At 31.2% G+C, this 23,206-nt stretch overlaps 4 protein-coding genes across 14 annotated transcripts; all 4 read left to right on the top strand.

Annotated features, from left to right (window-relative positions):
- The first annotated feature begins 335 nt into the window (after nt 1-335).
- Nucleotides 336-3,359, top strand: LOC103828978. The gene has a single exon (XM_009104626.3). It carries the CDS (start codon nt 2,506-2,508, stop codon nt 3,187-3,189), a length of 684 nt encoding a protein of 227 aa, XP_009102874.1. The 5' UTR covers nt 336-2,505; the 3' UTR covers nt 3,190-3,359.
- Nucleotides 3,360-8,031: 4,672 nt separating this feature from the next.
- LOC103828977 (cytochrome P450 705A22-like) lies at nt 8,032-12,393 on the top strand. Of its 2 annotated transcripts, XM_009104625.3 has the most exons (3): nt 8,032-9,122; nt 9,220-9,272; nt 9,361-12,393. In XM_009104625.3, exons 1-3 carry the CDS (start codon nt 8,282-8,284, stop codon nt 9,994-9,996), a joined length of 1,530 nt encoding a protein of 509 aa, XP_009102873.1. In that variant the 5' UTR covers nt 8,032-8,281; the 3' UTR covers nt 9,997-12,393. The 2 variants fall into 2 exon arrangements, with proteins under 2 accessions (XP_009102873.1, XP_033131954.1); XM_033276063.1 differs by lacking the exon at nt 9,220-9,272 and having other exon boundaries at nt 8,032-9,209; nt 9,347-12,393.
- A 2,480-nt stretch (nt 12,394-14,873) lies between these two features.
- Nucleotides 14,874-16,285, top strand: LOC103828976 (uncharacterized protein At2g34160). Its single transcript, XM_009104624.3, has 5 exons — nt 14,874-15,126; nt 15,406-15,454; nt 15,643-15,705; nt 15,807-15,871; nt 15,970-16,285. The coding sequence occupies exons 1-5, from the start codon at nt 15,007-15,009 to the stop codon at nt 16,063-16,065; spliced, it is 393 nt and encodes a 130-aa protein (XP_009102872.1). The 5' UTR covers nt 14,874-15,006; the 3' UTR covers nt 16,066-16,285.
- A 249-nt stretch (nt 16,286-16,534) lies between these two features.
- LOC103828975 lies at nt 16,535-22,087 on the top strand. 10 transcript variants are annotated; one of them, XM_033275633.1, is made up of 7 exons: nt 16,535-17,822; nt 17,952-18,033; nt 18,168-18,407; nt 18,486-18,541; nt 18,940-18,992; nt 19,098-19,213; nt 19,303-22,087. In XM_033275633.1, exons 3-7 carry the CDS (start codon nt 18,306-18,308, stop codon nt 19,612-19,614), a joined length of 639 nt encoding a protein of 212 aa, XP_033131524.1. In that variant the 5' UTR covers nt 16,535-17,822; nt 17,952-18,033; nt 18,168-18,305; the 3' UTR covers nt 19,615-22,087. The 10 variants fall into 10 exon arrangements, with proteins under 10 accessions (XP_033131524.1, XP_033131522.1, XP_033131523.1 ...); XM_033275631.1 differs by having other exon boundaries at nt 18,111-18,407; XM_033275632.1 differs by having other exon boundaries at nt 17,946-18,033.
- Nucleotides 22,088-23,206: the final 1,119 nt, after the last annotated feature.

Here is a 23,206-nt window from a genome sequence, read left to right as displayed (position 1 = left end):
TCTTACTTTCAACTTCGTGCAATCAAACACATCTGTAAACAGTGGCAAATGTAGAACTATTTTTTAGTGGGGGCAAATCACATATAAACTTAAAACATGCTAAAATATGATATTTAATTGGGAAAAATGATTAAAACTTGATGTATATTATGCAATTTTGAAAATTATATGGGGGCACTTGCCACCTTCTTGGTGTACCTAGGTTCGCTACTGACTGTAAACAGTTTATCAGCTCAAAAAGAAGTGAAAAGAAGTTCACCAAACACCCAAAATGTAAAAAGAAAGAGAGCGAGAAAGTAGACTGAGAGAGGAGGGGTCCATGAGTCAATCGCTTTCAAAAGGAAAGCAAACCCACATGACTTTGCTTCCGGATATTACTGATAACACATTTCTCTTATTATCCTTTCCTTTTATGTGTTAGTTTTGTGAAATGAATCCATGATTTATTAAGGTTTGTTTCTTTCTCCGTTTATGAGCGTTTGAAGTTCCAAGTAAAAAGACCTGGCCTTCTCAAACAATATTCCATATATGTTTATTTGAACTAACATTGGTCGTATTTTTATCATAAAACAAGCGTTGGTTGTATTAACCTCATTTCGATTACTATTAATCATACTAGTAGCTCTAGTAGTATGATCCATTTTCGAACTAAAACTAATAAAAAAAAAGGGATCTGAAATCCAACATGCTGCGTGCGTATTATAATTCACTGAAATAGATCCAAACTAATCTCATCAAACTTCGACTATTTCTTAATTGAATTGACTTTTGATGCCCACTCAACGACAACAAAACAAAGAAAAAAGCTTATTCCAAAAGACAATAGGAAAACACACAAATTGTAAAGATGGTAAGTTGGTTCTAATAGTTGTTGTGTGGGGTTAGTTTTAGTTATTAATTAGTTTCTTGAAATTTTGTATAATATGAACTTTAATGTTACAAAAAAAAGGAACTTTGATTATATATATATATGCAGATTATTATTTAACTGTCACACCATATTGCAAGCTAAAATTAGCACCAAATATATATATATATATTTTTTTTAATTATGCAAAATTATTCTTCACTCTTTTCTTTTTACGGCTTTGATCTATCTTTATAACATAATATTGGTATCAGAGAATAAATGTGTTTGAAAATATGATAAAATGTCGCTTAATCTACTAAATTTTGTTCAGGCATATCGTATGCATGCACACATGAACATAATTGATATAAAACAGATCTATGATAGACAAATTGTCATCATACAAACTGATCCACATAAAAATCTTCCACGCGCTGTGACTACTGCATCCCGCCGACCATGTTGTTTTTTTAATCTTATAACGACATTAGGTGTTTTATTTTATGTTTCTAAAGTTTTCTGAATTTAAACTAATAAAATCCTAATTACGATAACTAGGTAGATGATTACTTAGTTCGCCACTACTCGGGGTAGAAGCTAAATATTTCAACTATCTGACCAAACTCTTGAATGATTTCTTATATATAAGGCTTAACTTGGTGAAACTATGAAAAGTGGATTACCAAAAAAAAACTGTGGAAAGTGGTGTGTGATATGTGGTAATGATATAATGGATACCCAATGATGCTACAACATGTGTCTCCCATAAGCACCCAGCCTAGATGAACCACACTGTGCATTAGAAAGTCGAAATTAATTATAAGTTGATACACAAACTAAAGAAGAAGAAGAAATAATTGCAAGCTTTAGCGAGGAAGAGGGGTCCCCTCAAATGCTAATAGACGATGGATCCAAAAGGTAAAATACATCTACATTACATTGTTGGGTGCAATTATTCATTCCATCTCAGCCCCTCTTTTGTTCCCTCTCCCCACCATTTAGAAAAGAAAAGAAAAAAAAAACAAATTATATTACTATTGCTTTGCATATGTTTTTGACCTCTTTTTATTCCTTACTTCATTTGTTTGTTTATATTAAGGTTTTATTCAAATGATTCTACATCTTCGTATGGTTTATGTTCTATTTCAAACGAATGCTTTTTCAAGGAACATATACCAAGCTTTTAAATTTTAGTTTTTGTTATAGTTTTTGGACTTTAAGACATTATACATGATCTCCCATCTCAATCAAAAAGGACAAACCCCACTTAGTTATCTCATGATTATTTTATACGAATCACGATTCTTAGTTCCCTATACTTTATTGGGTGCAATGTAGGTTTGCATAAATAAAATGAACATGGAAGCTAATGAAAATTTTCAAAATCTTCCATAAGCTTTTAGGTAAATGCTAGTTAATGAAATATTTTAAAAAATCGAACAATGCCAAAATAAATAAAAAGAGTGAGTTCAACGTATATTCTCCTAAACCCAGCCGCTGAAAAGGAGCAGAAATTAAAAGAGCAACTAACATAAACCATACAACTATATATTATACACATACCATAAGACGACGTCCCAAAAATAAAATGAAAAGCACCAAATTAAAGAGACATCACTATAAATAAGTAAATAATTAAGTTCTCTTCAAAGCTTATGTGTTTCAAAGATCACTTGCCATACGTTTCTTTTTCTCTCTTTAATTTCTTCTCTCATCTTTTTCATTTTAGTTTTCGCAGATGCTTCTTTCAAGAACCAAAGTCTTTAAATTTTCTATTCTTCTTCATTAATACAAAACAAAAGAGGATGAAGGAGACACTTAGGTGCTGCATCGCCTGCATCCTACCGTGTGGAGCTCTGGACGTGATCCGCATCGTACATTCAAACGGATACGTTGAGGAGATCAGTGGTACAATCACCGCCAGCGAAGTAATGAAGGCACACCCGAAGCACGTACTCAAGAAACCATCTTCTCCACCGTCTTCAGATCATGATGATGTCATCTCAGCCACAAAGATCGTTATCGTCCCTCCAGAAGCTGAGCTCCAACGTGGCAAGATTTATTTCCTCATGCCCGCAGCTAAACCAGATAAAGAAAAGATCCGCCGCGAAAGAAATTACGCAAACGCCGTCAAGAAGCGTTCTCGGCATCATCGTGAAGACGTGGATGATCATAAGTCTAACGGGGAAAATAATGGTAAAGACAAGGACTCATCGGTGTTGATCTCTGATAGGTACTTGACGGAGATATTGTCGGAGAAAGTCGCGACCCAAAGAGATCGGAGAAAGGGACGCGTCGGCGTTTGGAGACCGCACTTAGAAAGCATAAATGAAGATTGAGGAAAACTGTATCGCCTTTTATTACAAAACAAGAGTTCATTGTTTCAGTCGTTTTTTATTATTATGTATTTTAGAACATTGGTCCGTAGTTATTTTTTTTTGGGGTAATGGTTCATAATAGTTGTTTAAGCAACGAAACATCAAGAGAAAGTGTGTTTGGTCATCTGTAACCAATAGGTATTATACACAACTTGTCGTGTAGTACCTGCAAGACGTAGTGAAGGTGTAGAGCAGATTGGTCGCGTGAGAAGTCTTTTGACCTAGGGCGCTCTTTGGCCTCACGAGTCACGGGCAACACAACACCGAAGCCTTGGAAGTAGATAACGATCAGATATATGCATTCACTGTGTCACCAAAACCAACTCAACGAATTTTAAGAACTTTTGTGTCTAAAAAATTATTTTGTGTTAGAGAGGATGCAGATAGAGGAACTGATGTATAAGATCTACATGTTAGTAGTGGTAAACAACACTCTTGGCACAAAATCTAAGGGTTGTAGGAATGAAGCCAACCTTTTCATTTCTTGTTCCAGGTTTGCTTTAAGAGTGTTTAGGAGTAAAAAAACACAGAAAGAGGAAAGAGTCCAAGGCCTTCCTTCCTAAATGTGTCACTTATCCAAAGTGCTTCAAAGCACCATCATCATCTAGTTAGTTTAATGCTTCGCAGATATCTAGACATGCTGATTCAGTTAAAAGAGGTTCCCGAAAGAAGAAAAGATTTCCTATGCAGTGCACATTACGTTTGCAACATGTAAAGTCTCATAACAGGAAACTGAGACATTTTCTTGGGAAGCAAGTAGAACAGATTTAAATTTTGATAGACATTGTAGGCAGATGGTTCTGATCAAGATCTCAACTTTGTTTAGTTTTCCACAACTAGATAATGCATTCCCTGTAACACATTGGATATGAGGTGAGGAAGGTGAAATTCTCGCCGCATCAGAGGAAATTAATTGCTTCTTGCTCATACCATGTCTGTCTGCCTTGGGGGCTATATGGTGACAAAGATTAATGAGATGGGATATAAGCAGAATTTTCCGTTGGAATAACATAAGAGACAAGATAAAGACCATCAAATGGACAGGTTGTATACCTCAGATGCGATAGAGAGCCTGAACTCTGTGGAACAGTCAATTTGTGCTTCTAGTTAAAGATGTTGCAAGAATATTGGAGAAGCTGCTGGATGATTCAAACTGTATACACTAGGGGTTTGATATTTGATATGTTCTCAGTCCATCCAAGAGAATGTGCTCTTGAGCTTTGTTTCATAATGTATGGGTTTTTCACAATAGAGAGATTGACCAGAATATTGAGGATATGCTGCAGAACTGTTGTACTGAGATGTGGCTGATAGTTACTGCAAGATGGAGATGCGATCAGAGGCTCGGGGCGTTTTATGAAGCGATTCAGAGTTCTTGATTCCCTGGAATTTTTTGGGGCATCAAATGGAACTGATTCTTTTTCAATATGGCACCGTTGGAAGTACAGGCCAGACATTGCTTTATGTGCAGAGTAGGAAGTAGACAAGTTGGAGCTTCTAAATGGAAACTTTCTGTAACATCCCAAGTTGTGATATATAGAAATGCTTAAGAGGATTGATTTAGCTATTTATATCATCAAAGTTAACTTATTTTTTATGTCACACATCCGTTTAGAACTCTGTGGTTAAGCGTGTTTGGACTATAGTAGTGAAATGATGGATGACCTATTGCGATACCGTGCGAATTAGCATGAAGCCAAATCACGAAAAGGTCGGTGGTGATTGCAGGGTCAGCAAACATGACTTTTGGATCTTCGGAAAATTAGCGCACCGTCCGTCCGACCGGATGGAATCCACGGGCCGAGTGAACAGGCGTGGATGGCCTATTAGCCGTGTGCGGCCGGGCGTTACACCTTCCTTCTGATTTCATTTCATTACCAGTACTGGCCGTAGTGTTTTTGCGGGCAACATCAAAGCCTGTTTCACCGAGGTTCTTATTTCTAAGATATGTGCAAGCACTTGTCATATTGAAACAGAACTTGCAGCTGCAACAAAACTGAAAGAAGTTGAAAGCTGTGGCTATCTTTTTTATATGTTTTGAGACATTTAGATTACTTTTTGGTTATTATTTTTTTTATCTAAATTTATTTTATTTTGACATTTATGATTTTTATAGTTGATAGAGTTTAAAAGTATTTTTTTTGTTAACTACACTTACTTTTAATAATTTTTTCAAAGATTTAATCTATATATCAAGTGAGATTTTTGTAAACAATTTTCTTTTGACTTCACTTTCCTTTTGAAATACAGTTGTTAGAAACTTTGTGACACTTTTAAAAACAACTAGATTTTGACCCGCACGCCCGTGCGGGTGTATTTTTTACAAAAATATGATGCTATTTGCTTTTTATGTCACTATTTAGGGTTGGGCAAAAAAACTCGAACTCGAAGAATCGAACCGATCCCAATCCGAAAAAGTAGTACTAAATCCGAACCGGAATTGATTAAATATCTTAATTATTCAAAATTTTGGTATTTGAAGAACTGAAACCTAATCCGATCCGAACCGAAGTATTTTGGATATCCAAAATAGATTTATATACTTATATATATATTAATTATTTTTAGATTTAATATATATAAAGACATCCAGGATATATATGATACTTTTAAGTTCGCATAAATGCTTGAAAATATATACAAATAATCAAACGTAAATATCTTAAATAGTTAAAAAATACTCAAAACTCCAAAAATACGTAAATTATTAATTCTCTATCCAAATATTTAAACCAAACCTATTTAAATTGGTTATCCAATTTCGAACCAAATCCTCAAAGATCTGAAATGGACACGAAATCCCAAAAAGACCCAAAAAACGAGCCCGAACGCCCACATCTAATCACTATTATATATATATCCTATATGTGTCATCATAGGTTACAAAATATGTTTTATCATATAATTAATCGTATTTTATACGTACCATCAATTAAGTTTTCTTATAATTAATAATATTTTATACGTACAATCATATAAATAATCACATATATATGATATTTTAAGATTTAATGTGAAATATAAAAACCATAATTTAAGTTGGTGTTTGAAATTGGGCTTTGTATTGTATTTTTATTATATATATTCAAAACATTTATAAAATAGTTATTGGCAAATATGTTAGTAAAAATCAAATTTTGAATATATGTATATTTTTGAATGAATTTTTGATATAAATCAATTTTAAATTTTTATTTTAATTTGAATATATATATCAAGTAACATAGACCCATTACTTTTTAATATAATGTAATGGACTTCCAAATTTTTAGTAGCATAAGCCCATTATTTTTTTTCCTAACCTACTACTATCCATGTTTCCAAACAGTACTATTTTTTTAACTACTATCCATATTGCCAAACAATCTCAATGTGTAATTCAACTTTAATAATATAGATTAAAACAGAAATTTGATATATTTTGTTGGTGATTTTAAATATTTTAATATATATAACATTTTATTTTTAATGATCTTATTAGCTGATTGTTTTCGTCCATGTAGCATGTTTAAAATGGCTTAGAAGTATTGGTTTAGTTTATGGTACTGTAGATAGCGTTGATCAGGGGCAGACCTAGATAACAATAGGGTGGGGCAAGTGCCACACACATAATTTTTATTTTTCATTAGTTTTCTTGAAAAAACTTAGAAATTCATATGGTTAGTCTTCATTGCCCTATGCACCTCTGGTTGGAAATCAACTCTAACTACTATAATTTTGCTACATAATATATTGTGCCGCATATTATTGTAGATGCTAGATCCGCCCCTGGCGTTGATTATCGATATGTTCACAAAACTAGATGCCTATTGGTAGAAGTGTTAGCTGTCTGTCAGCTTGGGCGATAAATATGATTAACCAAATTATTAAACAATTAATTTGATCATGTGTTTTCCCATTTGATTATGATTATATTGTTTAAAAGAAAGACGTCAGTTTTTCGTTATTTCACGTCCTTGCCCAAATAAACAAAATATATTTAGACTAGGTTAAGATTCGCGCCTTGCGCGGAATGAATATTATATATATAAATTATTTTATATATTATATGTTTATAACATATTATGAAATAATAAATATATATTGAATAATTAAAAAGTCATTATCTACTACTTATATAATTAAATTGGTGCGAACATATAAATAAATTTTATAAATCAAAAAAATATTTTTTCTATTTGATATGATATATAATTAAATTTAAATGATAGTAACATATATATGATATATTTTAATATTAATATTTATTAGATGATGCTTTTTGTTCATTTTTTTATCATTTGTATCTGTTATAGCAAAAAATCTTGATAACAAAATTTTCACTGTAGGATTAATGGTTTAAGTAATTTATAAGATTTCAAAAAATTTAGTTGTCAATATTTTTTCAAGTTTTTTATCAAAAAAATGTTCAAAGTAAATTTCAAAATTAAGATTTTTATGTATTTTTATATGGCATATAATTTAATTTAAAATGATACATATATTTATATATCTTTTATTTTTGATACTTATTAAATGAAACTTTCAACTTATATTATTTTCTAATTATTTGTATAATGTCATAACAAAAGTTTTAAATCATAGATCACTAAATTTGAATGTAAAACTTTTAACAGTTTTAGTAATTTATACTCGTTTTTAAAAATTCAAAATATAATATATAAATATTTTTTTTAATTTTTATTATATGGTTACTATGATTGTTTAATTTATTTTAATAGCTTAAAATTAAACAAATATAATTATAATACAAACTTATTTTTATCAAATCTTTATTATTTAAAATCATTAATTGTCATATATACTTTAGCCACATTAGGCAATTCCGTAATCTTATTTAAGGAAATAATGAAGCACATTAATAATGTATTTATTGTGGTTTAATAAAAAATTTATTATATATTTAGATGGACCAACATATTTCTCTAAGGATTCTAAGAATCATTCTAGCGATGACATGTGGATACAAAAAATGTTGCAATACTTCTCAAATAATATATAGGGATATCAAACCATTGATTCTTTGACAGAAGAATACTCACTTTGAGTAACAATGGCAGCAACTTTCATCGTTGACTTTGGAAACGGTTTCATCTTTATCATCCTTTGCCTCTTTTCATTTCTCTGTTACTATTTCTTCTTCAAGAAACCAAATGACTCACAAGACTGTGATCTGCCTCCCAGCCCTCCGTCGCTTCCAATCATCGGCCATCTTCACCTTCTCCTCTCTCTTATAGTCCACAAATCCTTACATAAACTCTCCTCCAAGTATGGACCTATCCTCTATCTTCGTGTCTTAAATGTCCCCATACTCCTTGTCTCCTCCGCCTCAATAGCCTATGAGATCTTTAGGGCGCAAGACATGAACGTTTCAACTCGCAACCTCCCTACGAACGAAGGGTCTCTTTTCTTTGGATCTTCCGGCCTCGCTACCGCTCCTTACGGGGATTACTGGAAATTCATAAAAAAGCTCATCACCACAAAGCTCCTTGGACCTCAGGCTCTCGAGAGGTCACGAGGCATCCGCGCGGATGAGGTAAACCGGTTTTACTTGAATCTTGTAGACAAGGCAACGAAGAAGGAGAGCGTTGAGATCGCTGAGGAAGCTATGAAGCTAATAAGCAACAGCATGTGCAAGATGCTTATGGGAAAGAGTGATCATGCAGAGAAAGTGAGGGGGTTAGTGGCTGAAACAGATGTCTTGTCAAAGAAGTTTTTCTTGGCGGCCATCTTGCGCAAGCCGCTTTCGAAGCTCGGGATCTCAGTTTTCGAAAAGGATTTAGCCAGTATTTCCTCCAGGTACAACGACGTGTTGGAGAAGAGTCTTGTGGAATATGAGGAGGACCATAACCAAAGCTGTGAGATGTTGGACGTACTATTGGAAGCTTGTCAAGGTAAAACTAAGGATGTTGTTAAAATAGCTTGTCTATTAACCAGTTTAACTATACAATTGATTAAATATTTTTCCATTTCCCATTTTAACATCCCTAGGTAAAACAGCAGAGTATAAGATCACTAGGAACCATATCAAGGCCTTGTACGTGGTAAAAAGTTTTTTTTTTCTGTTTTATGTGGATTCGTTAATCGAGAAACCAATCCATTACCATTTGGTTGTAATGTATGCTTGTACAGGATCTTTTCGTTGCAAGTACTGACACCTCAACGAACACTATACAATGGACTATGGCAGAGATTTTCAACAATCCAAAGATTCTGGAGAGATTGAGAGAAGAAATAGATTCAGTTGTAGAGAAAACAAGGTTGATTCAGGAAACAGATCTACCTAACCTTACGTATTTGCAAGCTGTCGTCAAGGAAGGACTGCGATTGCACCCACCGGTACCTCTTGTGTTAAGGAGCTTCCGGGAAGGATGTGAGATCGGAGGCTTTGATGTGTTGGAGAAGACAAAACTTGTTGTTAACTGCTATGCTGTAATGAGGGATCCAGATGTCTGGGAATACCCCGAGGAGTTTAAGCCTGAGAGGTTTCTGCCTTCTTCAAGATCATATCAAGAGGACGAGATGAAAGAGGAAGTCCTGAAATACATTCCTTTCGGGAGCGGAAGGAGAGGCTGTCCTGGATCAAATCTAGCTTATCTTTCTGTAGAAACAGCAATTGGAGTCATGGTGCAGTGTTTTGATTGGAAAATCGAAGGAGATGAGGTTAACATGGAAGAGGCTCGTGGAACACTGACGTTGACTATGGCTCATCCCCTTAAGTGCACTCCTCTTCTTCGAGATCTGAACCCTTTAAGGTATCTGCATTGAGGATTCAATGCAGAGGTTCGCACCTTTCCCAAAAAAAAAATATTATAATATTCCCATTTTATGAATTCAGTTTTTGCAGGTTTACTGGGATGAATCCGGTTCATCATTGTAACGCGGGCCCCACGTTACGTGGCGGCTCGCGATTGGTCTGCTTATTATTTAAAAAAAAAAAATCAAACTAAAAAAATAAAAATAAAATAATAAAAGTTAAAGTTATGATCCTCCTTCAAGGTTCATTGATGCAGATGCTCTTACCTTCCATTACGTAGATTTCCAGTCTGTGCATCCCACACAATGTCTATCTTTGCATGTCATCTTTGGTTTATGGCTACATGGAAAGAATAATTTTATTATGTATGATTTTGTTAATGGATTTTAGATAAAATGCAGTTAGCAAATATAGATGCTCTAAACTTTGTCTAAAGCTCAAAACTTCGAGCATATAAAAAATGTTGTTGTACATTTAGACGACTTCTCTTGGAAGAAAATGACAAAAATGAGGTTTTATTGTAGACTATTTATTGTTATTATATTTTCGAATAAAATATTTACGAAAAATTTCTTAGGATAATATTTTTAAGTTTATTTTCGCAAAAACAGTTTTTAAGAAAGAAAATGACCAAAAGAAGTTTCACTAAAAAATAAATATATATTTACATCTTTATGATTAACTAATTTAGACTTAATGTTTAGGGTTAAGGAGTGGAATATAAAATTTATAAAATAAACAATAATTATTAAAAATTTAAAAATGCAAATTTAAAAATAGTTTCAAAAAACATTTTCGAATTAAAATTTTTTTTGAAAAAAAACAATTTCAAAAATAAAATTTTCGAAAAAGAACAAAGTTATAGAAAAATTTCAATTTGGAAACATATAATTCGAACTATTAAAAAATATTTTTTATTATTTATTATTTATTTATATTTGTATAATAAAGCAAAAATGTAAAAATATCATTTGTCTCTTTAATAAAACTTCTTTTGTCACTTTCCTTCTTAAAAGTTTTTTGGTGATAAAACCTTGAAATTGACTATTTGTGAGAATTGTCCAATATTTATTGATTACTATCGATATTTAAAAGACAGTTTATTATGTAGGTGGGGTGGCGAGGTGGATAGTTTATCTGGAGCCATGTCTACGTTGAACAGATTTGGGGTACAGTAAATTTTATGATGTGTTTGCTATAACTAATGTGTCATCAATTGAAGGTCGTCTTAGTTTAGTTTCCATGGAAAGAACATTAATTTCTCGTTATATATCTACTAGGTCTTTGTCCGCGATACGCGCGGATAGTATTTTGATTTATTTTCAGAGTTTTGTACTATTATGTCAATTGTTTAGTTTTATAAAATGTTATGTTTTTACTGTAAATTTGGAATTAAAAATCTAATTTTCTCTTACTGTAAAGTAAGTTAATTTTTTTGAATCTTACCACAACACATTATACGTGAAGAGAATATAGGTGGTCTTTATATTCTTATTTGATGTAATATTGAAAATTTTGATGGTTTGTTTAAATGGTTTTTTAAATTATATATTTTAGGATTGATTTTCGTAACTATATTCTATAATTGTCTAAAAAAAATTGTTTGTCCCATATAGACATCCACATAACTATGGACTTCTGATAAATTTGTTCATTGAAATATTTAGTTTCACTTTCAAATTAATTCTCTTTTTTGGCATCCTCATGCTAGCTTGTGGGGCTAGCCAACTTGGTGCAAAAGGGTTTACAAAAGCTGATCGAGATGCGCGTGATCGGACATCTTTTGCTAGGCTATTTGTACCGAATTTTAAAGATCTAGGAATATAAACAATAGAAAGTTCAAAAAATTATTTGGATACAGCCTGTATTTCGTCGAGCTCCGAGTCCAACGCAGGCCAATCTTCCTCCTTTTGAATGAGTATAACCAGTTGTTCACAGTCGATTGAAAGACCATCTCTCTGTGTCCAAACTTCAGTATCACTTGCATTGCCCATAGCAAACCTTCAGCTTCCGCTTGCAGTGGTGATTTGGTGCGTGTATATCTGCCCTTGCTCCAAACAGCATTGGAAAGTCACCATCCATTAACACAAAGCCAAGTCCAGATATGTCTCTTTCATTTATCCATAATGGCTGGCAGGAGCGTTTCTTTACGGAGGAAGAGTTGTGTCCGTTACCTCAACTCCCATATCAATCTCCATAATCTCATATATACGTTGAACTATCCTCCAACACTCTGCTTCAATTTTATTCGCTAATGGGAAAGACATAATTCCTACGACATAATTAATGATTTTTTTTTGTAACACCGATACGGGGCAAACTTATGTTTTATTTAACAAAACTCTTATTTTAATTTTGTATTAAAGAATCAATCATATTTTATATTATCCATAATTTTAGTAAATTTGCTTATTTGTCATGTTTTTATTAGGTTTTAGCTAAATCATTGATTTATTATTTCTTTTTAGCTAAGTCACTAATTTATTAATTTAAAAAATACCCATAATTAATATTATATATATATATATATAAAATGAATTTTATTTTAGTAATATTAAATTTCTGTTTTATATTGAAATTTAGTTAGTTTTTCTTATTTGTCATATTTATTAGGTTTTAGACTTTTAGATAGGTTATTGATTTATTATTAATTTCTAACTGATTCGCTAATGTGTTAATTAAAACAATACCCTTAATGAATTTTATATATAATTAAAAACGAATTTTATTTTAATCATATAAAATTTATATGTTATATTAATATTAAATAATTGATTCTAAAATAATATAATAAAATTATCAAAAATTTTAAAAATAAGATAATTCTTATATATATTTTGTTGTTATCTGAAAACAATATTTTTATTATAAAAGTTAAAAAATATACAAAAAATTATAACTAAATATTATTCAAGAAAAAAACATTTATATAAAGTTATTTTCTAAACTATTTCTAAGATATGAGTGTTTTAAAAAATTTAACACGTGATGTTTAGAATACGGGATTATGCTTATGAGAGAGTGGCTCGGGAATGGGCTTCGAGATAGGTCGAATGGGCTCCGAAAATAACTTTTTTGAACTCAAATCCAGTCCGGATGACATGGTATCTTGGTTGGTTCACAATATTTTGTCCATTTGGCAGGGCTTAGAAAGGAGAGATTTAGTCCCTTTTATATAGTATGATCTTTTACGATGCAATATGTTTTTAACTATTATTAATAAAAGACAGTGTTGAGAACTATTCATATTTACAGGAGTTGTTATCAACAGTAAGAATATGCGCATAGAATAAGAATAGGCATGTTTTTTTCAATTACGACTGCGTCGGATGTGTCAAACATGGCGGATTATGTGACTCCGGAAGATACAGGAGAGAGCTCGAGCATGTGGATCCGCCGTTCTGAGGATCCTGAAGTTATGAGCACTGGCGACAGTGAGGCATGACCAATGTTTTTAAATCCGACCCGGATTCGAGGTCGAACCGGCAAATTCGGTGATCCGACATGAATCCGTTTTGCATTTAAAATATATATATATATATATTTAAAACCCGATAAAACCCTCAAAACTACTAAAACTTGGAATCCAGTTATAGGTTGAACAGATGGATGATCCAATATATAATCGGATTTAATTTAAATTTGTATTTATAGAGTATTCTAATATATATTCAAGAATATTCAGATGAATGATAGAAATATTTTGGATGTGATAGTCTAGTTTTGTAAAACTTAGCTTTGGAAATTTTTAGTCAAACTAATTTTTCATATAAGCGTAATGAGTCAATATTTGAGAGGATCCATACAAAAAGAGAGAGAAATAGACTTGCGCATCAATGATTCATACAATATAAATTCTATAAATTAATACTAGATAAATTTAATAAACACTATAAATCAATAAATTTTTCGGTCCCGAATTGATCCGGTTCAAAATAACACAAACCGATAAAATAATAAGATAATAATATTTTAGAAAATCATATATAAATATATGGTTTCATTAAAATCAAAAAGTAATATTTTTTTATATATATACATTTTACATATGTACAAACAAACAGTTGTAGTATTTAATATATTTCACAATAAAATTATCCCTATATTTTCTTAACACTTCAATATATTTTGCTAATATTTAATAAAAATTATATCTAAACCACATTTAAATTTTAGAAAACATATTTTATATTCACCAAATAATACAATAAAAATTACGTGAAAGTTAAATTTCAAAATTTTAATTAATTTATATACGTTAAAATCAGTTATTATTTTTGTTTTATAAAAGGAAATTCTAAAATAAAAAATTCAGAATTTGTTTTTGTAAATTAATAACTCTACAAATTAATAATATTTCATAATCTCAATATTATTAATTTATAGAGTTTTTACTATGTGTTTATTGCAACTCACGTCTGCAAAAAATGTGAGAAAATATAATCTTTTGTTTATTTCTTTAGTTTAATCTTTTTATTGACGGTTTATTACACTTATATGATGTTTTGTTTTTATTTATTTCACATTTAAAATTAATTTCATTAATGAAAATCAGACATTTAAAATTAATTGATTCCCTTTTTGTTATATATCTAATTCTTAACTTGTTACAATTTTAATTTTAAGAAAATGTTCAAAAAAAACTTGTTACAATTTGATAATAATTACATTTTAAAATTAGTTAAACTCTTGGTTCATGGTGTGATCGAATGATGACTCGGTGACCCATGAAATAGTTATGCTTCAGTGTTCGGATTGGTTTTAAAAACATTAGGCATGACTCACAGAAGGAGCTGAACACCGGCATGACTTCTCCGATTTGCGTTTAATTTACTCGAAATATATCTAATTAGTTAATGGGCCTATTGGGCTAAAACAGGGCCCATTAAGATATATTCTAACGGCGTCGGTTAGGTTATCGAGTTAGGGTTTGGTTCCTCACGGAGAAGCCTTCATCGTCTCTTTCAATCAATTTTCATCGTTTCTGAGAAAGGAGAAAATTTTATTTGAAGTTAGTTTCAATGGAAGGGATCACGGAAGGAGTCAACAGCATGAGCCTGGGCGTTGATACCCAGAAGAAGAATCGGATTCAGGTTTCGCACACCAAGAAACCGTTGTTCTTCTACGTCAATCTCGCCAAGGTACAAAATCGATATCTGAGAAATGATGTCTTAAGCTTGGAAGCTATGGATTCTACCTGTTTCTATATAGTATTCTATTTCTGTGTGAGTATTTGTCTAAATGTACGGCCTTTATACACAATATGGTTGTGTTCTGTTTCGGTCCGTGTTGTGTTTTTTGTACAGACGTTATGAGTTAGTTCTGTAAATGGTTACATTTGAAACTGTTTGAACGGATAGTTATGTGACTCTATCTCTTATATGTTGGATTGTTGACACATGTTTATGTTGTTGTCGCAGAGGTACATGCAGCAGTACTCAGATGTCGAGTTGTCTGCACTTGGAATGGGTAATGTCATTTGCTTCTCTCTTTAAATACATATCAGAATATATAATGTATGTGTAACTGAGTTTATTAAATTCAAGATTTCCTTCTACAATAGGAGTTCAAACATTTATTGTCATGAGTTCATCTTTACCCTTCTTTTATTTTTTAGATATTTATTCTGGTTTCTCATCAAGCTTTTAATTGTGCAGCTATTGCTACGGTTGTTACTGTCGCTGAGATATTGAAGAACAATGGTTTTGCTGTTGAAAAGAGTAAGAAGATCTTCTCAACCTTGAATGAGAAAATGTTACAAGATGTTTTCCAAGATTTGGTGAGTAATGTTTGCTGATTTTGAGATTGTTTCTTGTTACAGAGATCATGACTTCGACTGTGGATATCAAGGATGATTCGAGGGGACGTCCTGTGCAGAAAGCCAAGGTAGATGTGCTTAAGTTGTTAAAAAATCAAGCTTTAGTTCCATTAATGTTCTTCTGCAAACTGCTGTTTGCTAATTTGTCTGGGTTAATGACTTGTAGATTGAGATAACGCTCTCCAAGTCTGAGAAGTTTGATGAATTAATGGCTGCAGCCAATGAGGAGAAGGAGGCTGCAGAAGCCCAAGAGCAGAGCTGAGATCTTTTTTCATGTCTCTCTTTCATCTTAATGTTATAACACTTTGATTCCTTTATTTCGTTAATTTTTGGCTCATTTTGAAATTTTGAATGTCATCTTGAATTGTATTGTCTGTTAGTTGCCTGTGAAAGTTTTTTGTTTTGTGTGTGGTATTAGCTCTAGAAAAGATTTTTGTTGCATATTTTCGAATATATATCCTATTCGAAATTATTACCGAGAATTTTGTTTTTTAGATTTTCAAAACTACTGTAATTCTCTTAAAATAATAAATGTGAAAGATTTGGAATCTGGTCGTTGTTAGTGATGTAATCATAATCAATACGCCCGAGCAGGACAAACTATCTAATTAGCTTATTGGGATTATTGAAAGCCACATGATCAACATATTTGAATCCATATGTGACATCATGCGTCGTTGGATACAACTAGATTTTTGAAGTCGATGTGCAATAAGGCTCTATTTCCTCACTAACTATACTTTTTAATTTCAACAATGTGCAATAAGGCTATCTATCTCTCGTAACTATACTTTAAAAACTCAACAATGTGCAATAAGGCTATCTATCCCTCAAATTCTTTGCATTAAGCCACCAACAAACTATACAACAGAACTATATAAAAGCTGTTAAAACTCACCAACTTTCCATTTGGTAATTACAGTATGGGATGAGATTTCACTTCATGATGATAATAGCTTTTGATGCTTCGATTATTATGTCTGAACAAAATAGTCAATACATATTCATTTTTGAGTAATTAGACAATGACAGTAGATTCAAAGAGGACGGATCCCTCTCGCTCTTGTAGTAAAACTTGAAGTTTTAATGAGTGAAAATTGTGTTCCAAAAATAAAAAAGAATAACAATAGATGTTTTGTTGTTCAACCGAAAAATATTCGTGATTAAAAGTACAAAATAGTAGTATAACATTACTTGTTGATAAGAAAAGTATAAAACATTACTTCTCTAGCAATATCCAAAATTTCTCAAGTTTTCAAGGAAAAAGTGTGTACTTTTATTAAAATATAACTTCTTGGTACAATAAACGAAAGATTGAGAAAATATGTTAGTCAAGTTGGTGTTTTGGCAACAAATTTTAGCAAAAAAAAAAAAAAAGTTGGTGTTTTGTTAATAATTCATTTTGGAGTTCTTATGCTTAACTGTCTCGACCACCGTACTATATATATCATGATCAATCTTATTAAACTAAATGATTGAAAATGATAGATTGAGACTTTGAATTGGTGTCGCTGAAAATTCTTTGCTTACATCATTCTCTAATGTGTCGGTCTTCAACTTAAATTATTCAACAGAAATGCAAGCAAAAAGGCCTCATAATCTAACACTATTAAAAGGAGAATAACAAGCCTCCTGAACTATGCCACCTAGGATCAGAAAATCATCCAATCAGACCACTCTTTTTTGACATGTCATAATGGTTTTCATATGGGCTCTATTGACACTTTCGTATTGGTTCTATTCAGACTATCATTAGGCCCATTCCTGACAAATCTGTTTCTTCTAGCGTCTATAGTCTCTCCACCCCCACCCCCTCGACTCTTCCACTTCATCTTTCTCCAAACGTCTGCCTTTTCTCTATTACCTTCTCAATCAATAACGCTGTTAAAGCTATTCTTCAATTGTGTGATCCATCTCTCCTTGATACTTCTCTTATATAAAGCTCTATCTCTTAACCTAAATCCATCCTAAATCAAAAAACCTCATCTGCAAAAACTACACCCATGGTTTGATACTAACGTAATCTCACCCAAATCTCATCGCTCTCCTCACTTATTTTCTAACTTTTTATATTTAGCTTTCAAAACACATGTGACTAGAACCGTAGCCATTCAGTTAACCGAGCTAACCAGCTTTGTCCAGGTACAGACACGAATCCAAACCTCCAAAACCTAGGAAGATGAAGAATGACTTACCCAGAATTTAGATCGTCTGTTAGACAAAAATTGCAGTAAGCTCTTTTCTCGGATCTTACAATTGTTACATTGATATTTTCTCACCGTTTGCAATTCTCTCACAATTACCCAGATTGTTATCAATGTGAGGTCCTTTTATAAATCACGATTCAATTGAGTACGTGTGCAGCGTGTTACTAGAGCAAGAAGGAGAGCAACAGAGCAAGCGCCAGTGTAAGTGACAGGCTGATCAAGATGGACAGCCCCGTAAACTTCATCCTTTCATTACTCACAGTTGTAAAAACCCTTACAACTTTCTTTGAGAAGAATGGTGAACTCCTCGCTCCTTCTTTCTGATTTCAAGGTTGGGCGTTTAAGCAACTTTTTGATTACCATCGTGTTCAGCCATCAAATTTTGTGTTTGTTAATGGTGAGTTTCAGATATTGATTTGGTGACAGAGCCCAAGCATATCATGATTGAATTCTTATCTGTTTGAAATTCTTGCAGACAAATTCTGATATTTGGAGGTTCCAGTTAAGAAAAATATTAAAAACTCCCAAAGAGTAAGAATTGATCTCTATGATTTGCTATGGAAGAGTTGACATTTTTCTTTGAATTGATTTCTGGGTTGTTCTTAGTTTTGTTTATGGACAGTACACGGTGTGTTTCTGTAGTTTGTAGCCGACGGTGTGTTCTTTGCTGAGTTGAATGGGGTGGTCTTGCCGTTGGCAAGTATAGTTTTTAATGCTGTGGTCTTGCCGTTGGCAAGTATAGTTTTTAATGCTTACTGCGAAATATTATTCATCAACTGATACTTGATTTTGCTCACATCCCAAAAGAGAGTGTGTGCTTAGTTTAGTCATCAAGCCATTTCCTTCACAGGGACAGTGACAGTTTCTCTAAAGTTGTTGTGTAGTTTTCATTTCTCTTGCTGATCTTGGAATGATATTGTATTGTATAGGGCTTGCTATGGTGTCTTGAGATTCGTCATGGAGAGTGGAGCTAGGAGTTCGTGTACACATCCCTTTTCTCTATTTTTTTATTTATAGTTTCTTCTCCATTTATTAAAGCAAACCTTCAGTTTAAGTAGTCAACAACCTTGCGATTCCTCTATCTAAGGTTCCGTGTTGAGCTTGCTGTGGATAACGGCAAAGATACCGGCTATGTTTGGTGTCTTTGATAAGGAGATGACAAAGCTTACCAACAAAGAATTTGTTGTCCTTGCGCTTAAAGAGGTATTCTCATTTACCCACAAAACATTTACAGTTTGTTTGGCATTTTCACATGCACTACCAATGCCTCTGAAACTACTGCCCTACTACAGCTACCAAACGGTGGAGAGGATGAGCTACTTCCCTTGAAGAGCTTACTGGCAAGGAGTGTGTTTCAGATCCGTGTGACACTTTATAACTTCACACCCAACCACCGTACCTTCAGTGTCTCGACCATCACTGAAGATCTCATCATTGACAACCAGGCCGACGTTTGTAATCTTGCTGGTGAATCTTTAGTTTTCCCAGCTTTTATGTATACATCACTTTCAGAGGCTGCTGAGAACATTCTTCCAAGCAGTGAAGGTGCCAGAGGATTAACTGCATCATCTTCGGGCGTGGCGGTTGTGGGAAAGAAGGTATGAATGGAATGTAGCGCAGCAAATCAACATATTAGCCTGCAAGTATTGAAAACACCCGCAAGCGCCACCATAATGATAGGAAATTATTATTCATATCATCCCGTCAACCTCTGTTTCAGTGAGTAGTTTTTTAAATTGCTATCATCTTTGTTTCTCATTTAAATTTTTTTTTTTTGCCCCTGCAAGGTTTATCTCTTATGTAGTTTTCTTTGTCTTTTGAATTACTAATGAAGCGTTATTAACGGGTTTTCATAATTCAACATATTCTTAATTCATTTAATTCGAACATGTTCACTAACAAATACAAAACTTGACCATTACTATATTTTCAAGCGAGCTTTATTTTAACAAGATAGTGAAAATGGTACGTATGCATCCTCATAAGATCACATTTACGGAAAAAAAACCTTGTGCATTTTAAAAGACTGGATACTTGATGCCCATATATATCGCTATTTTAGAGTAATGTATCTTTAATTGTTTCCTCTCACAATCCAACTCGAAAAATAAAATATAAACATTCATGAAAATCACAATTAATAATTATTGAATGATAACTAATATTTTTGAAAAATATTGAACATAAACAACAAAATATAACCTAATAAATTTGCTAGAATTACCCCCCCCACCCCCCCCCCCCCAAATAATTGAATGGCATAAATTACATATGTAAAGCTATTGTATCTAATAAAATATCCACAATTTAGTCAGCTTCTTTTTCAATGAGTAAATAGATACAATATTGTAAATCAAAACCTATAGATTATTGACATCTTTAAAAATATACAAAGTACATTAGCAGATACAGGAAAACGAATGGGAGTACATGTTATAACCATTTTAAAACTTAGAAATATACACATTTAAAACATGCCGCCAACGAATTACAATTATTAGAAGGATACAACGTCAAAAAATGTGACAAAAAGTTTTAAGCAAATAACATCAATCCCCTAGATTATATTTGCGAATTGATTTTGCCATATGTCAATTCTACAATCAATTTCACAAAACAAATATGACATGGCTATTGAAATTGATGACATGTCTTATAGCTTAATATGACATGGACAATTGCATTGCATTTAATGTTAATTTATATTTTTGGTAAACTTTTTAAAATATGATAATATCTCATATATTACATTTAATGTCAATTTATATTTTTGAATTTTTTTTAGAATATGGGAATAACTCATAAATCATCATTAAAATAAATATATTCAAATATGGCATTATAAATTTCGAAATATAATTTAATTACATATGTAAAGCTATTGTATCTAATAAAATATCCACAATTTAGTCAGCTTCTTTTTCAATGAGTAAATAGATACAATATTGTAAATCAAAACCTATAGATTATTGACATCTTTAAAAATATACAAAGTACATTAGCAGATACAGGAAAACGAATGGGAGTACATGTTATAACCATTTTAAAACTTAGAAATATACACATTTAAAACATGCCGCCAACGAATTACAATTATTAGAAGGATACAACGTCAAAAAATGTGACAAAAAGTTTTAAGCAAATAACATCAATCCCCTAGATTATATTTGCGAATTGATTTTGCCATATGTCAATTCTACAATCAATTTCACAAAACAAATATGACATGGCTATTGAAATTGATGACATGTCTTATAGCTTAATATGACATGGACAATTGCATTGCATTTAATGTTAATTTATATTTTTGGTAAACTTTTTAAAATATGATAATATCTCATATATTACATTTAATGTCAATTTATATTTTTGAATTTTTTTTTAGAATATGGGAATAACTCATAAATCATCATTAAAATAAATATATTCAAATATGGCATTATAAATTTCGAAATATAATTTAATTATATATTTTTAAATTATAAAATTTTATTACTAAAATTTTCAAAAATTATTAGAAGGATACAACGTCAAAAAATGTGACAAAAAGTTTTAAGCAAATAACATCAATCCCCTAGATTATATTTGCGAATTGATTTTGCCATATGTCAATTCTACAATCAATTTCACAAAACAAATATGACATGGCTATTGAAATTGATGACATGTCTTATAGCTTAATATGACATGGACAATTGCATTGCATTTAATGTTAATTTATATTTTTGGTAAACTTTTTAAAATATGATAATATCTCATATATTACATTTAATGTCAATTTATATTTTTGAATTTTTTTTTAGAATATGGGAATAACTCATAAATCATCATTAAAATAAATATATTCAAATATGGCATTATAAATTTCGAAATATAATTTAATTACATATGTAAAGCTATTGTATCTAATAAAATATCCACAATTTAGTCAGCTTCTTTTTCAATGAGTAAATAGATACAATATTGTAAATCAAAACCTATAGATTATTGACATCTTTAAAAATATACAAAGTACATTAGCAGATACAGGAAAACGAATGGGAGTACATGTTATAACCATTTTAAAACTTAGAAATATACACATTTAAAACATGCCGCCAACGAATTACAATTATTAGAAGGATACAACGTCAAAAAATGTGACAAAAAGTTTTAAGCAAATAACATCAATCCCCTAGATTATATTTGCGAATTGATTTTGCCATATGTCAATTCTACAATCAATTTCACAAAACAAATATGACATGGCTATTGAAATTGATGACATGTCTTATAGCTTAATATGACATGGACAATTGCATTGCATTTAATGTTAATTTATATTTTTGGTAAACTTTTTAAAATATGATAATATCTCATATATTACATTTAATGTCAATTTATATTTTTGAATTTTTTTTTAGAATATGGGAATAACTCATAAATCATCATTAAAATAAATATATTCAAATATGGCATTATAAATTTCGAAATATAATTTAATTATATATTTTTAAATTATAAAATTTTATTACTAAAATTTTCAAAAATGTATACAACTTTTTTAGAAAACTATAAAAATTTAATAAAAAATTATTATTTTATTATATATCTACAAATTTTATAAATATTGTTTAATTTTAATTTTTGGTAATTATGCAACTTTTACAAATTTATTTAAAATATTTAATTAAAATAAATAGATAGAAAAATCTATCTAAGATTATAATTTCAAATATATACATGCATATTCTTAAATATAATTTTTATGTTTAATTAAATCAAATTTATATTAAAATATTGATGCAAAAAAAGAAAATTTACAATATTAATAAAATTCTATTTTAAAATATAATTTTGTATTTATCTGTTAAAAAAAATTTAATTTTTTTTTCTGCACATGGTGATTCTTTATATGTGATTTAAAGTATTTGTTCAGTGTATAGAATCAATTGACAACAACTTAATTATGTCCAGCGTAAGACAACAGAGAAGAGTTTTCACACCTTCTAATAATATAATATCTCATTATATTAGTGGCTAAATCAGTTTTCTCTAGCACAAATACCCACTTCATTCTTGGAGTTTATGCTTTTTTATCTGATGATATTAGTAGTTTGATTCCAAAAAAGAAAACGATCGAACTATACATTGTAATTGGAGAAAGAAAACAAACAAAAATCAACCGAAGAGTTTTAAGGTATATGAAACAAAAAT

This window comes from Brassica rapa, chromosome A07 (genome assembly GCF_000309985.2).
Source record: "Brassica rapa cultivar Chiifu-401-42 chromosome A07, CAAS_Brap_v3.01, whole genome shotgun sequence".
NCBI classification, from domain to species: Eukaryota; Viridiplantae; Streptophyta; class Magnoliopsida; order Brassicales; family Brassicaceae; genus Brassica; species Brassica rapa.
This window is presented reverse-complemented; position numbering and strand designations above follow the sequence as displayed.